Genomic DNA, 17,809 nt, shown 5'->3' with positions numbered 1-17,809 from the left:
ATTAAAGCTACAGTATCAGTTAAAGTACATGCCCCCAGCCACACCTAACGTAGTGTCACGCGTGAATCAATAATTTTTTCATGTATACTTGATGTTGGGGTTGTCAAGCCTTGAAAAACGCTTTCTTTACTGACACAACCCAGAACAGATATTTGAGTTCATTACACTAAAAACGATAGAAAGATATTTACAACATGCCGGGTCGAAAGTAGTGTGACATATCCTCAATTTTTAGTGAAAAGCATTGTCGGTGAAAGTTACAGCCTCGGTACACAGTACACATTAAAGCCACAGTACACTTATAGGTATGTTCATGCAATGAGCTACTCTATACAGAATTACGATTGAAAAAATGCCATAGGTTTGACTAGGTTATATTTCCATTATCCCAATATTTAAGTATTCCATTAGAATTAATCCCGATTTTTTAAACGAAATTTTTACAATAGTTTTCTTTAAAGCTCGTAAAATTTCTTTGTCGATCCTTATCACTTACCATTAAATCTATGTCTTCGTGAAGGTTTTTGCACGACGCAGCGAATGTTTCAGACGTGGCAAATTCGAAGTACCAAAGTTTGTTTTTCATCCTACTATTGAATTTTTCTGGGTTTTTTTCTCTTTCCATATGAAACTTAACACATATCGCAGCATCCTACAAAGATTTAGTATAAAATAATCTCTCTGAAACATTTATAAGATATTACTAAATTATTAAAAACTATCTATTGTTTAAAAAAGGCGCATGCGTATAGAGGACGGTGTCAATATGCCCAATTTTCGGGTAATCAGCATTTTAATGATGCTGGTAATTGTATCTAGTTAGGATAGCAGTAGTTATAACTGAGTTTTGATGTGGTTTGGTGTATCCAGTAATTAATCAAATAAATTACTCATGGGCTGCCCTCCTCAGCCTCTTAATAGCGATAATTTAAATAAATTCAGTTATCCACCCGAGGCCGTATCCAGGGGGGGGTTGAGTAACAAAAATGAATAAAAACTAATTTTTGATGTGTTTAAAAGAAAAAAAATTGAAAACCCACAGCCAAAAAAGTTATTTTGTAACCCCCACACCCCCCAGAAAAGAATCCTAGATATGTCTCTACAGCCACCCCTCCAGTTATGAGAATCGTCTTTTAGTAATGTAAACCGTTTCTAAATGAGGCATAGGCTTAGCTATTTTCCACAAATAGAGTTAATTGACTTTTGTTTATTTTTTTCGATTATTTTTCGTTTTAAGCAAATCAGACTATATCATTGTCCCGGCATTCCATGCAACCCAGTAAAGAACATACTCTAGCCCACAGTAACCAAAAATTTTTTGTGCAATTCAGAGACGAGGCACGGACTGAAGCTGCGGCTTCATGTCGTCACAATTTACTGTAAAACAGCTCATTTTCAGGTTTCCTAACTTGTTGTTGAATACACAAGGTCTCCGTTCTCCCTGACTACCTTTAAACATACAAAGAACGTAAGGCACCCACAAAGAGATCCCAGAAGACATTGCCAAAGTGACCAATATAATGTGACTAATTAACTTTCTTAAGTGCTGGTATTCGTCGTGTAACCAATAGCTGTCCTCAGCAAAAAGATAAATTAGATAAAACTGCAAGATTAACTACTAAGACAAAAAATTTATGATTTGTTTTTATTTAGCCTTTTCTTTACTTTTTTATTGATGATTGCTTCTACTTAATAGCTTGCCCACTAGTATCTAAGCAGGAAATACAATTTTCAATAATTATTTTGTCATATATAATTATTTGTTTAAGGTACATTGACGCCCAAAAATCATTTCCAAGCCTCAAGCTGAACGCCTCAAACACAAATAACAATCAATAAATTTTCCTAGCACCACAGGGAACTCCCAATGCTGCCAAATTACTCAAATGATGTTTCCTTAAAATTTTGGTAAAATTAATAGGGATTTTCAATGTGCCAACAGTTCGAAAAACTAACAAGATTTTAGTTTAAAACAAAGAAAAACATGACCTTTCTCTATAATTTCTACGATATACTACGATATATATGTTCTACGATACGATAATTTTTCTCGTATATTTCTTCTCATTAGCGTATTAATAGTGAAATTACTAATTGATTACCTGATTAATACATTATAGTAATTAACAAATGGGCTTTTACAGGGTTGATGCTTTTCATTAATCAATCTATGCTATTCAGTGTCTATTCAATTTACCTACAGAATAAATGATACGTCTTCTGTGTTGTAAGATTTCAGTCATATCCAGTAACACTACAGAGAACTCCCAAAGCAGTCAAATTGTTCAACTGATATCTCATTTGAGTTAATTCTTAATGTTTCTCTAACAGATATTTTATGACATTTTTAGGGAATGTCCTTCCCTGAACTTCAAAAAGAAAAATACGCTCCGTTTAAAGGAAAAAAAAAACAAAACAAAAAAACATTCATACTTTCTAATGACGTAGGTTTTCTTGAATCTGAATATCTCTGGTACAAATGGGATAAATTAAATGATCTTTCTAAGATTCCCAGGAAAGTAAGTGCCGGGTTTAAGCTTCCTGTCATTTGCTCGGATCTCTTATCCCATCTTTGGCAAGATGATCCGATCAGTTTTAAATAGTTTGGCCACACAAACTTGAAGAAGTTTATAATGGACACGACGGGGCGATCCTCTAAGGTATTAAATTAAAAAAAACTACTTTGTTTTCACTCAAAGTAAGGAGCAACATTAAAACTAAAAACGAACAGAAATTAATCTGTATATGAAAGGGGCTGTTCCCTCTTCAACGCCCCGCTCTTTACGCTAAAGTTTGACTGTTCCTCTGAATTCTAGTTTATAAAATAGTAAATAATTTTAGCGTATAGAGCGGGGCATTGAGGAGGGAACAGCCCCTTTCATACAAGGAGTATTTTCTGTTCGTTTTAAGTTTTAATGTTGCTCCTTACTTTGAGTTATAAAAACTTGTTTTTTTATTTAATTTCTGAACGTTCTTGAATTAACGCATGTTTGATTTCGGCTCTCCGCAAATGAATAATTAAAACGAAATTTGCGCATTAATTTTTTTTTTGATAAACGGCTTTCTCTTAGTTTTGATCAGACAATTTTGAGAAAAGGGGTGGGGGAGGAGACTTAGTTGCCCTACAATTTTTTGGTTACTTAAAAAGGCAACTAGAATTTTTATTTTTTAACTAACGTTTTTATTAGTAACAAATATACGCAACTTAAAAATTAGCTTACGTAACGAACTTTCATATTCGTATATTTTTATTATGCATATGAAGGCGTTTGCCCCCCTCCGTTAATACCTCGCTCTTTACAATAAAGCTTTAATTGTGTCCCAATTCTTTAAGAATAACCCCTGAATCAAAAAGGCTGTAGAACAAATAGTTAAAATTACTAAAAATACTTTAGCGTAAAGAGCGAAGTATTTAGGAGGAGATGAAATCCCCATACGCGTAATAGTCTTTGTTCGTTTTAAGTTTTAATGCTGGTCCTTACTTTCAGTTGAAAAAACCATTTCATATTTATTTTTTCATAGTAAAAAACAAATAACGCTTGAAAATCCTACGCCCCCTTTATGGAATTTCTCTTCTACCATTAAAAATTCATCCAAGGGAAGACCCTCCCACGCAGCCCCCTCCCCTCAACCCCCCAACCGATAAATCCCCCTGAAAAGGTCTGTACACTTCCCGATAACCATTATTGTATGTAAACACTGATCAAAGTTTGTAACTTGCAGCCCCTCCCACCGGTGATTGTGGGGGAGTAAGTCACCCCCAAAGACATAGTTATTATGTTTTTCGACTATGCTGAACAAAACGGCAATCTCAAAATTTTGATCCGTTGACTTTGGGAAAAAGGAGCGTAGGAGGGGGCCTAGGTGCACTCCATTTTTTTTCACTTAAAAAGGGCACTATAATTTTTAATTTCCGTTAGAATGAGCCCTCTCGCGACATTCAAGGCTCACTTGGTCTATACGATCACCCCTGGGAAAAACAACAACAAACTAACAAATAAACACACACCCGTGATCAGTCTTCTGGCAAAAAATACTAAGTTCCACATTTTGTAGATAGGAGCTTGAAACTTCTAAAGTAGGGTTCTCTGATACGCTGAATCCGATGGTGAGATTTTCGTTAAGATTCTACGACTTTTAAGGTATGTTTCTCCCTATTTTCCAAAACAAGGCAAATTTTCTCAGGCTCGTGACTTTTGACGAGTAAGACTAAATTTGATGAAACTTATATATTTAAAATCTGCATAAAAAATTCGACTCTTTTGATGTATCTCTTAGCATGAAAATCCTGTTTTTTAGAGTTTCGTTTACTATTGAGCCAGGTCGTTCCTTACTATAGTTTGTTAACACGAACTGTTTGACAACACCGCCTTAAGCATTGCCAAAAGTGTTTTGAACATGGATGGATCTTTAAGACACTGAGGGCATAAAACAGAGAATTTTGGTGTTAAAACTTCATGTTTCCGTAATTTTAACAAGAGAGAAAAGGAGAAATATCCTAGCTTGAGGACCACCAGGCCTAGGTGCTGAATTATTATATTTGAATATTATAATCCCCCGGGCTCGGGAGATAATTTTAGATTCACTGCTGGCAATATTGTTGAGATGCGCTTCACTATTCTGGTGTTGCTGAGCTTGGACTCCTGTTCATTCGAAAGGATGCTTTCCAGAAGAAAACTATCATTAACCATAGTCAGTTATTATTCAGGTGTAAAACGCCAGATATTAAAAAACAAAAACAAAAACACTTGATTAATTCTTTGTATTATAAGTGAAGAATGAAGTAAAATAGTGTCCTCTTGCGTTTTTAATAAGCATAGATAGGTGGGGTCACTTCTAAAAATGTAATTTTATTGTTTCATTCGATCTTAAGGATCTTGCTGCCCAACTATACAAACGCCAACTTTGTCATGTTTCAATTTTCCATTATTTATTGGACACGGGACTATGCTATTGCTTGGTTTTCTGTGGACAATCGACGGCAGTTTGTCCTCTTCATTTTGTAGTGCGTGGGTTTTTTGTTGATTAGATATTATTTTCTTGTTCTTTATTTCTCCTTGTATTCATGGCAACGCAGCATTACTACAATAGATGACAATATATTTTTGTTTGTTTAATTTTGGAGCTTTTCGTATGCCGATTTACGCGCGTTTAAGGGTTAAACAGATCAATTACTTTTTGTGGAAAAATAGTGTTTTGAATTCAATAATGAATTTCTACAGGGATAATATTAAGACCACGCCACACTTGTATGTTTTAAAATATGTTAAATTCAATGTTTTTTTCGTTCACATTATTTTTATTTGTTTATATTTAGTGCTTATTTGTTGATATCTGGTTATATTTAGTGTTTTCATATTTAGTTATTTGTTTATGTTTTAGGGTAAATACGATGTTTACATTTTGTGAAAAACAAGTTTAAATTTTATAAACAAGTTATATGGATTTGCCATAAAGCGTTAAATAAAGCACATAACATCAATAAGATTATGCAGTAGTAAAATCTAAAAATGATGAATCAAGTTATAATAGACTTAATAGGCTAGGTGTTTTAGAATCACAAGGAATATCCGCAGCTATCTATATTTTGGAAACTTACCACACCAACAGAATAGTAATTGTTGAAAATTGTATAGGGTATTATATCACCAGACTCATGTGCTGCATCTTCATCTGGACTGGTTGAAACTTCTATTTGCCATCTATCCATCATAACTGTAGTTGCACGATCTATTCTATCCAAGAGCTTGCTTATTGACTCTCCCTCATATCCACCTCCCCATCTAAGGCATCTTGCTAGATCATTTCCAGTTCCCAGTGGTACAATTGCTATTGGCGGAATTTTCGTAAATGGTACCCGATCTGAAAGCATACGATTGATTTAGGCAATATTTTTTTGGTCGCAAAACCATATTTTCCCAATAATTAAAATGCATCTGATGCATAGAGTTAAAAATGAGTAGAGGAAATATCTTCACTAGTTTGTGTCATTCATTTATTACTCCATAACATAAATATCCATTCCAATTATATTACATGCCTCAATGTTAACACTAACATGTGAAAACAAAAAGCCTCCCAAAATCTCTCCCCCTCTTCAATCCCACCCAAGGCCTATCTCTTTCTAAAATCTTCTCCAAGCCCTATCAAGACTCTTGTCTAGGGATAACACTATCAACCAAACATTTTAGAACTAAAATACTATAGAACCTCCACTCCGTGTACCAGCATGCCTTCACCCTGTGTAGCAGTTAAATAGTAATCGCTTTTTGGTAAAAAATTAGTCCTTTTAAAATCAATAGTAAACTTGTAGAGAGTTATTGTCAAGGCCACGCCACACATGTGTGCGAAAGGATTACTGTTTTCTTCATGTTTTTTTTTGGGGGGGGGGGGTGGGTGGGTCGGAGATTTCATAATTTTTGCTTGAAATATTAGTAATTCAATTGTCATTAAGATAACTGATACAGACTTTAAGCCTGTCTCAAGGTAAACTTGAATCAAGTTTTAGAAGAAATGATATTTTTAAATTATATTATCCGAAATTATATTTTGCGTTATAACCTGTTTAATAGGGGTCGTCTTACGAGTGACAAGTTTCAGTTCTAGCTATATCGACCTCGCATAGAATTGCAATAGAACTTCTGAAACAGATATTTAACATAATTTTTCTTTTGTTTCTGTTTTAAGAAAGGGTATGGGATAGTGAAAACCCAAAACAATCAAAGTTTATATTTGAAAACAATTCATGGGGTGCGATTGCACCATATTTTGTAGCTAACAGAGGAAAAATTCATATTTTTAGACTATGATTCTTGTTTTTGTTTTTTATTTCTTTGAATTATTTCAATACTAAAACTGAGTTATACTATTTGGAAATGTCAGTTTTACAACTACATTACCTGATGTGCATCATTATCGCTGAAACTGTATCAGTAAAATAACCTGTTTTCGAAGGCTTAACTTTATTTTGGTAAGTTTAAATCATTGCTCAACTGATTGTTTTAAGCACTATTTAAGATTTGATTAAAGAACATGATTGCAAGCACTACTGAATCCATGATAACACTTACAATTTTAGCTTTTGAATTAATTTATGATTTAGAGGAAGAGCACACTTACTTCAGATATTTCAGAAATTACAGTTCAACAATGAACGTGTTATTTTAGTGGCTGTAAAAGATAAACAGGAAGGAAAAATTAAATTCACGCCAGAATTTTTTAATTAAACCGGTATTGCTGACATGCCACAAAATCACCTGAAACTAAAGAATAAAACGATAATTGTTTCGATGCTTATTTTAGATATTTTAGTAGCAGAAGAAAACAATTCCTTTAAAATGGATAATTCTTTGATGCATTAAAAGGAAGGAAGAACTGCATTTACGATAGAATTTATTGATTCTCTTGAAAGTTCTCATTTGAAAGCTCATGCCTTAAAACTACAGAACGTTTCCTATTAATTTGTGGGTTATAAATAAATTATTATTATTTATTATTAAGCTAATAGATAATTAGACAATCAAATATACATACAGGCCTACCGCGCCGCTCAGTGCTGGGGCCTGGGTGAAACCCTGGCTCCAAGTATTATTTATAGTATAGCATGTAGTTATGTTTGTTTTTGTTGATTGTAATCTCTCTTTTAGTTGTTGTTTATTTTCTCTTTTTTCTTTTTTGTCTTACTCTGTCACTAGGGCTAAAAACCCTCCTTTGTTTTGTTGACGGGTTAGAAATAAACTATAAAGAGCGGCTATATGAAACATGAAACACTAGTATTCAAACGAGTCCAAAATGAAAGTAAAAAACAAAGAATTATACGATTATAAGACATGCAACAGAGAGTATCAGAACTAGTCCAAAATGAAAGTGAATAACAAACAAATATTCAGTTAGAAGAACAACACTGTCTCAATCTTCGACGTTCACAAGCTGTGGCATAAACACATTACAAACTTGCAATGAGGCCTTAAACAACGCAAGAGTCAATTATAGGTCATTGGGGCACTTCAACTTTGTATATTTTCACTGTGGAGCCCTGCTACTGGAGCCCTGCCTGCTATCTGGAGATTGCTACTTATACGGTCAAATTGTATTGCAACCTCTCCCATTTTGAAATGAATAGATTTACCTTTTTTTTCAGGACGTCAGTTACTCTTTGAAAAGATTAACAAACTTGAATCCATGGTTCCCTTTATCATCATTCAACATAAGCAATAATGGAACCATCAATAGTCGTAATGTTTTTAAGCTTCAAAATAGCTGAACAACTTTATCACAAAATCAATTTATCAGCACATCAATCCCAATCACAAAAATGATTTTGAACCACCTGAATAAGGACAAATGTACTTTTTAGACCCCGACGAAGCTGTTGAAGGACACCTCGCATATTATTTAACTTATAATATCTCTTGAAATCTAATGGATCTCTTGGAAGAACCACTGGGAAGCACAAACAACAATGCTAAAAATTACATGAAAATGTAACAACAGCCGCCAAATATGCAACTCATTTTCACTCTGCCAGAGGGTTCTGATTATGGATGGTTCAGCTCTCCTGCATGTAATGAAATATGTGCTCTTTTTACTTTTAATGCTGACCATAATTTTCTGTCAAATAAAATAGTTGTAATACAATGTCAGTGTAAATTTTGTCAGTGTAAAAAATACCAACCATCGTATTCAGTGTTTTACATACTCAGTGTTTTATCAAGCTGGAATGTCAGGGTGGACAGTGAATATACGGCTTCAAACACCTTATGCAAGTCATCTACATCTAATAGGGCTTGAATTAGCGAGGTATTGTATCGCTTTTTGACCTGAACATACCAAAAGCCTTTCTCAGCAAGCCGTAACACCCGACCCGTGTCATATTGGTTTCAATTCTTTGTATTTCGGTCGAAGACTTTCAACAATATATTGTCAATACGGATATTCATGTTGAGTGTGATCACATCCAGTAGATAAAATTGAACCAGAAACTTATTGTGGCCAAATACTGCGTAGGTGTGTCTCAACAACTTGGCTTCGGAAGAGAATGCAGTCGTTAGTGGAAACTAATACAACCGCCATTATTTGTCGTATCAACACGCTACATTGCTAAACATTTTGGAGTCTATGGCTATTGTTCGTCGTGTTGGTCCGTCATATTTCTTCATAACTAAGAATTGCAGTCCTGATTGGCCCGAAATTTAAGAAGCAGCACGTATTATGGCTTTACAAATGTGACAACACGTGTGAATGCGATGAATCTCAAACACGTGGATAACAGCATATGTATTTGCTACTGATCATGAGTCCTTGTGATCTAATCGTCAATCCAGTCGAAATTGATAATCTTATTTTTCTGAAATTCCAAATACTGACGATCCTTTATAAAGAAAATTAAGTATAGATAATTCTTTATTAAGAAATCATAAAGTGGATGACTCATAATCCGTGTGCTGAGTTAAGCTCAAATGCGAGCCGTATGACTAATAAAAATTAAAATAAGAGAACCATATCGGTTTTCCAATGCAATACAATTCAATTACATCTCAAGCAGATGATCAAAACCCAATGTATTGGTGTCTTTATGATCCAAAATGAGACAAAATCAACAAAGAAGAATTTTCACACGAGCTTGCCGTTTGTCGAAGAGACTGTAATAATCACCGAGTTACTCGTGCTAATCGTCATGTCGCCACGTATAATGCTTATATGATCAACAAGTTTTAATATCAAATCAATGTTGGATATGTTGGCAGTATAAGTCCGGTATAGTATTTACATAAATACATCTACAAAGAAAATGACTGTACTTCAGTAAAGATTATCGAAAATCAACGGTGATTCGTTTATAATGAAGCAGATACTTATTTGGAATGACGCTACATTACACCAACTGAAGAATTCTGGTGACAATTTAGTTATAAAATTAAAAAAAAAGAATCATGTCGTTCAACGCTTAAATAACCATTTACCGGGGCAATACCGAATTCAATATATCAGCCAAACCGAAGGCGATTTGGTAAGTATTAGACAATAAGGCTCAATGCTAGAAGCGTATTTTGGCACAACAAGCCGTTGAAACACATAAAGAATAACTAGGAATTTCTATATTATTCGAAATCCCCAGAACCTTGTAATGGAATGAAAAAACGAGTATATAAGAACCACCAAATTCGTCAATTTAGGTGTCACTGGTCGAATTCAAAATATAAGTTTTGTAGCTAAGCCAGAGTGCTTCTATTTGCAAGTACATCTCTATAATGTACGATGTACTTCAGTACTGTTAGTGCTTCTCTATCAGGAAGATCGGCGCCATTTGGGCCGAATCTTGGGATGGGCATGAACTCCATCTGCCCCCCTCCCGATTCACTTTGTGTCGCGTAAGAAAAATCCGGTTTTTGACAGCACACTGATTGAATATTCTAAGTAAAAATGCATTTTCAGCACCAGTGTGTTGCTTTAAAATGTAATGTAAACAAATGTGGAACTCAGACACATTGACCTCTAAGATTAATTATAACAACGAAGAATACAACCTCTGGAAGATTTATGTATATATATATATATATATATATATATATTCCTAGTAATTTGAATTATAATGATAGTCCAGTTTTAACTTATAAATTTTCAAAAACTATTGGGCAAATGAATTTTAATTACAATTTAATACTTAAAAGATTGGACAGTGATATAAATTGGAAACCTGTTTGTAATTGTAAGCAACTTGGCCCATTTGTAAATCCCACTTACCAGCATGCTATACCAGGGGACTTGTCAAAAATAAAGCAAGATGATCTTCCAGTTATAATGAATAAAGGGGCTAATTTCCGTCTTTCTCATCATTTGAAACCAACGAGTGTTCTTGACAGCTTAGAAAATGATTTTGATTTATTTATTGATAAGTGGTGTAAGAAAGATAATAAAAATAATGAGAGTTTTCAAAGTTGGAATGATTTAATTATTAGTAGAATACGAAATAAAATATATGCTAACTTAAAAAATAGTAACACTAAATCATTATTTTATAATGCTAGGATAAAACAAGCAATTGCTAATCTACAGAATGAATTTGTAATTGTGTCGGTGGATGAAGCTAATAACAATTTTGCCGTAATTTGTCAGAAGCTGTATTGTGATGTCTTAACAAGGGAGTTATGTACTTACTTGTACTTGTACTTGTGTTGGGAATCAGGCGTTTCCACCTCGCCCGGCATCGATGATCTTAGATACCTTCTTGAACCATGTTGCTCGATCTTGTGCCAGCTGCTCTGCAAAAGCGAGCCACTGTGTTGACCATTTGTGACCGAATTTTCTGAAACCCCCGATTGGTTCAAGGTCTGACTTGGCCAGGTTCCACCAGTTCTTCCTCTGTTCTTCTTGGCGTTTCTTGCAGCAGCTAATAGGCTCAACTAGAAGTATTTGGCGAGGCAGGTACTCTAGCGGTTTCCGGAATACATGGCCCAACCATTTCGAACGGCGTTCTTTAATAGTGAGCACAACAGCACATTCGACGTATATTTACGTTGCAGATACGGTCACGTAGCTTTACTCTGAGAATTCTTCGCAGACATGTATGCTCAAACACCTTAAGTATATTCTCTTGTTGTGGCTTTACCGACCATGTTTTGCACCCGTAAAGGAGAACGGTGCGGACTAGGGCCATGTAAATTTGAATTTTCGTTCGGACACTGATTTCACGGCGATTCCATAAGGGTTTCCGAAGGGAGGTAAAGGCTGTCTGCGCTTTCTCTATTCTCTGTTGGATATCAGCGTCGGTAGATTCGTCAGTATCTACCTGGTACTAGTGCTGGGAGCCTAGGTATGTGAAACGGTTGACTTTTTCCAGCTGAAATTGGTTGACAGTTAGTGGGAATGGTTCTGTGTCGTGGTTAATAGCCATGAATTTCGTTTTCTCTGTGCTGACTTTCAAGCCGATTAGGTCTGCCCAGGCCACAGCGCTATCAAGTACGTTTTGGGCTTCTACAGGGTCTGACAGGAGGCCAACATAATCCGCACAATCGAGGTCAGTCAGTGAGAGATTCTGTCCAATCTGCGCTCCTGGATAAGACGATAGAGCATTTTCAAGCACCCAATCAATGCAATAATTGAACAGAGTCGGAGAGAGGACACACCCTTGTTTTACTCCGAACTCAACCAGAAATTCTTCGGTTTCATCGCCATAGACTCTAAATCGGCTCACTGACGCGTCATAGTATGCCTTCATCAGTTCAACAAACTTCAGCTGCATTCCGTTATTCTCTAGGATCTTCCAAAGTTTCTGGCAAGTGACAGAGTCAAAGGCGGCAATGAAGTCCAGGAACATCAAGATCAGGAGTAGGTTGTACCTTTCAAACTGCTGGATAATGAGGTGAAAGGCGAAGATATTATCAGTACAGCCTCTACCTGGTCGAAAGACGGCTTGATATCCTCGATTTCTTTCCTCCCTTGCCCCTTTGAAGTGGTTCAAGAGTATGATCCCGAATATTTTAAATGAATTTAGAGGATGAGAATTTAATTGAAAAAACTGAAGAAACGCTTTTTAAGAAATTTAATATTAGAATTAATGACAATGATAAAAAGTTCCCTTTCCTATACTAGACTGTAAAATTTCATAAGAATCTCCCTAAACCACGGTTTATTGCTGGTATAGCTAGACGTCCAACCCGCATTGCTGCTACTGACCTCTCTTTAATTTTAAAGGAAACTATAAATAAACTTAAAACCTATTGTTCTGGTATTAAAACTTTTTTGAATTTTAATCCATATTGGAGTGTTAATAATTCACTGCAGGTGATAGACTCTTTAAAAATGGTTTCAGCTAAAGGAATTGAGTCTTTCGATTTTGCGACAATGTATACTAATTTATCACTTAATGTAGTGTTAGGAAATTTAAAAAGGTTATCAAGAAATCTTTCCTCTTATCTAGTAAGAGGTTCTTAAAAATAGACACTTATAATAAAAAAAAGCTATCAGGACAAACTGCCGTAAGACTACAGTTAGCTCAAGATGTTAAAGCTTAGATATGATTTTTGATTTATTAGAATTTGTTTTATATAATACTTATATAAGATTTAATGGTAATTTGTACAAGCAAATCGTTGGAATTTCCATGGGGGGGGGGAATGTCAGCCCATTATAGCTGACTTGTTTTTAAGTTAACTCGAATATAAATATATGATGGATACAGAGGCGCCATTTGGACCAAATCTTTGGGTGGGCATGAACTCAATCTTGCCCCCTCCCCTGTTTGTCTCACTTCGTGTCGCGTGAGAAAAAATGCGCGTTTTGGCAGCATATCGATCGAATATTGTAAGTAACACATTTTCAGCACCCGTGTGTTGCATGGAAATGTACTGTAACCAAATGTGGAACTCAGCCACACTGACCTCTAAGATTAATTATAACATCGAAGATCACAATCAATGAGGTTAAGCTATTAAACTGAAAGTGGAAAATTAAACCAGACTACAGGCTGGCCTTCCTCAGCAGAAACTTTCTTATTTAAGTAAACAACACGTCGGTGAAAGTAATCTTCATTAACATGCTGAGGATTGTAACCAATATCTCGGTTTTCCTTCAGCAGGAATCTTTCAGATCAAATATATTTAAAAAAGGAAAAACACAGCAAGAGAAAAAAAATATTACGATGCTCAAGGTAACAAGGAGAACCGCCGAGGTTTCATCTTTGCAAAATCGTCAACAAGCTGGTCGTAGTCCAATTTTTACTGAAAAGAAATTTTTTACGAAATCCTTCTCTGCAAACATCAAAGGCGGTTCCCCTTGTTACCTTGAATGTTGTTATATTTTTTTATCTTGTTATGTTTTTCCTTTTAGTAAATATATTTGATCTGGAAGATTTCTGCTAAAGGAAAACTGAAATTTTGGTTACAACCCTCAACATAACAATGAAGGTTACTTTCACCAGCGTATTGTTTACTTTAATAAGAAAGTTTCTCGCTGAGGAATGCCAGCCTGTAGTCTGGTTGAATTTTACACTTTCTGTTTAATCACTTAACCTCGTTGGTTGTATTCCAACGTTGGCCTCGTTGGAATACAAACCTCGTTGGTGGGGCGCTTCGCGCCCCCAAAGCCCCCCCCGCTCGCGTAAGTCGTTACGCGCCATTGTAGTTGCGTCCCTGTGTCCCACCTGTGAATAGAGATATATATATATATATATATATATATATATATATATATATATATATATATATATATATATATATATATATATATATAGTAGCTGTTGGGGTGGCACTTCGCGCCACCCCAACACGTAGTTGGTGGGGCGCTTCGCACCCCCCAAGCCCCCCCCCCCGCGCGTAAGTCGTTACGCGCCATATTAGTTACGCGCCATTGTAGTTGTGTCCATGTTTCCCATCTGTGAATATAGATAGTTTTATATATGTGTTTCAAACTACGTAAAAATTGCGAATATACAACATTCTTGGCTTTCCCATTGTCTGTGCATATACAAAGCCGTATGTACTAATAATGACGTCATATGCAAACGCTCTTTTTACACAGAAACAAACATGCATACACACAACTCGTTTTTATATAGATAGATAGATAGATACAATACAAATTAACTGCGTAAAACTTGCGAATATACAACATTCTTTGCTGTACAATTGTCGCTGCATATAAATAGATTGTCAGGTTTACCGACCCTCGAACATGCAATGTACAATTGTCCATGGGAAAAACAATCAGTATTAAGATCTATACCACATTTTTCTAATGATTTACCTTGAGCTTTGTTAATGGTGATTGCAAATGCTAATCGAATTGGGAATTGCAATCTTTTAAATTGAAAAGGCAGATCCATTGGAATCATGGGAATGCGAGGAATAAGAACAGCCTCACCCTCAAAAGGCCCTGTCAAGATTGTGACGGCAAGTCGCGTGCCATTGCAAAGTTTTGGTGGGTTGATATTTCTTAAAAGTATTATTGGTACGCCTATTTTTAGTTGTAGCACGTGTGGTGGAAACCCTGAAAGATCCACGGAATTTAAAAATTCAGATGGATAATTAACCGCTTCATTTGGTTCCAAAACTGTGTCGACTGACTTGTAAAGGACTGCCTGGTCTCGAATCTTGGTCAAAACAATATTGTTGATTTCGTGGACGTCTATATTTTGGGTGCGATAATCGCTCTTTCACTTAGCCATTTATTATTTTTATAATTTTTTAGAATATTCGGAAATACTTTTTCAATCAATTCATTTTTGGACGTCACTAAATTACAGAAATCAGCAGGTAGTTGTATACTTCCTGAAATTGAGTCTACTGGGAGCTTTCCGTTTCCAATTGCCAGCAATTGATCTGAAAATGTTTGACCAGAGTCATCGTTTCGATGGCTGTTTTGAACAGACGCACTAAATTATTATTTTCGTGGAAAAGATGTTGCAATTGGGAAACGATTGTCCTTTCAACGTTGGGAGAAATTTCGCAACGTGCATTCAATTCAGAATTTCTATCACTGATGAAGTACAATTGTAAAAATTTATGATTCTCGCCTGAGAATGGTAGAAGGGACCCTGCTCTATGATAAATTTGCCCTTTTACTTTGAAAGTGGAAAGTCTTCAATGGCTCTGGTGGTGCAGCCAATGGAGGAAGTTTAACTTTTCCTGAGGCGCAACACATTCCCATTGTTTCACCATTGAATTTCAAGGCCTTGCAATAGGGACAAATTTTAGACATAGTCCCGATTTGAACACATCTACTCAAGCTATAATCATCGACTGGGCTGTACCTGAATGCCAGGCGATAACTTTCAGGTTGCTCTGATTCCTCGGCACGATTTCTTTTCTTACTTTCTCTATCAGCAGCAAGCCTGATTTCTTGCTGTTCTTGTGATTCCTCGGCACGCCTTCTTTTTTCACTTTCTCTTTTAGCAGCAAGTCTGGTTTCATGGTGCTCTGGTAGTTCCTCGGCACGCCTTCTTGTTTCACTTCCTCTTTTAACAGCAAGTCTGCTTTCGCGTTGCTCTGGTAGTTCCTCGGCAGGCTTTCTGTAGTTCCTTTCTCTATCAGCCTCAAGCCTGTTTCCTTGCTGTTCTTTTGATTCCTCGGCACGCTTTCTTTTCTGACATTCTCTATCAGCAGCAAGTTTTTTGGCATAGACTCTTTGAGCATCTTCCTCGGCTGTTGCCATTGTAAGTTCATCAGTCATTTTAAAGTTAAATCTTAATAGATTTCTAAGTGAACGCATGTCTTAAATATCTTTAATGACGTCACCGGCATAACAAAAATGACGACAACTAGCTTCATGACGTCAGTCAACACACAAACATGACGTCACCTGACAGACACATCCACAGACAACTTATTTTTATATATATACTAGCTGTTGGGGTGGCGCTTCGCGCCACCCCAGCACCTAGTTGGTGGAGCGCTTCGCACCCCCCCCCCCCCCCCCCCCCAAGCCCCCCCGCGTGCGTAAGTCGTTACGCGCCATATTAGTTACGCGCCATTGTAGTTGTGTCCCACCTGTGAATAGAGACAGATATAAATATATGTTTTTAACTACGTAAAACATACGAATATACAACATTCTTCGTTGTACCATTGTCTGTGCATATAAATAGATTGTCAGGTTTACTGACTCTTGAACATGCAACATATAACTGTCCATGGGAAAAACAATCCATATCCAGATCTATACCTCATTATTCTAATGATGTGTCCCTGTGTCCCGGTCGTCATTTATATTAACTGTGTCCTGGTCGTCATTTGTGTCCCGGTGTCCCAGTTTGTAATTTCTCTTTGAGTGTCCCGGTCGTCATTTATATTCCCTGTGTCCCGGTCGTCATTAATGTCCTGGTGTCCCGGTCTGTAATTTCTATTCGAATAATCCCTGTGTCCCGGTCGTCATTTATATATCCCACCTGTGCCCCCGGCGTCCCCGTTGTAGTTGTGTCCCTGTGTCCCGGTCGTCATTTATAATCCCTGTGTCCCGGTCGCGATTTGTGTCCGGGTGTCCCAGTCTGTAATTTATCTTTGAGGTTCCCGGTCGTCATTTATTTTCCCTCGGTCTCGGTCGTCATTTGTATCCTGGTCTGTAATTTCTCTTTGAGTGTTTTTTCTTTTTAGTTATTTTTAGTTTTTTACCTTTTTTCTTTTTTCAGTTTTCTTTTTCTTCTTTATTTTTCAGCGTCACTATGAAGTATATATCGCCAAACCTTTGGTTTTTAACTTGAATCTGGTAGGCATTGATGACCCTATCCAAGTCAAAATCCCAAACCCAATCATCATCGCTATAATTTTCAGTTTTGATATGTTTTGACTGTCGCTATCCAGGTGGATTTTCTTCTAACTGTGTGGTTTTCCGTTCTTTAGCCTCAAGCCTGTTTTCTTGCTGTTCTTTTGATTCCTCGGCACGCTTTCTTTTCTTACTTTCTTTATCAGCCTCAAGCCTGTTTCCTTGCTGTTCTTTTGATTCCTCGGCACGCTTTCTTTTCTTACTTTCTCTATCAGCAGCAAGTTTTTTGCCATAGACTCTTTGAGCATCTTCCTTGGCTGTTGCCATTGTAAGTTCATCAGTCTTTTACAGTTAAACATTAATAGATTTCTACGTGAACGCATGTCTTAAATATCTTTAATGACGTCACCGTCATAACAAAAATGACGATAACTAACTTCATGACGTCAGTCAACACACAAACATGACGTCACCCGACATTGAAGGCTCTTCAGTCATTTTACAATTAAACATTTTTCCGTCCACGATCTTCTTACAATTAAGAATTTGTCTAAGAACGATTTTCTTAAATACTTTTAATGACCTCATCGTCATAACGAACATGACGACAACT

At 36.3% G+C, this 17,809-nt stretch overlaps 1 protein-coding gene across 1 annotated transcript in view; it reads right to left on the bottom strand.

Moving 5' to 3' along the window:
• Nucleotides 1-17,809, bottom strand: part of LOC136037973 (diacylglycerol kinase 1-like) — a 229,362-nt gene that overhangs the window by 106,837 nt on the left and 104,716 nt on the right. The window contains exons 14-15 of the mRNA XM_065720864.1: nt 5,600-5,862; nt 497-652 (exon numbers count right to left, since the gene is read on the bottom strand). Coding sequence (XP_065576936.1) covers nt 497-652; nt 5,600-5,862 — 419 coding nt within the window. The remainder of the gene's footprint in view (nt 1-496; nt 653-5,599; nt 5,863-17,809) is intronic.

This window comes from Artemia franciscana, chromosome 17, assembly GCF_032884065.1.
Source record: "Artemia franciscana chromosome 17, ASM3288406v1, whole genome shotgun sequence".
NCBI classification, from domain to species: Eukaryota; Metazoa; Arthropoda; class Branchiopoda; order Anostraca; family Artemiidae; genus Artemia; species Artemia franciscana.
Note: the sequence above shows the minus strand (reverse complement) of the source record. Positions and strands in the feature narration are given on the sequence as shown.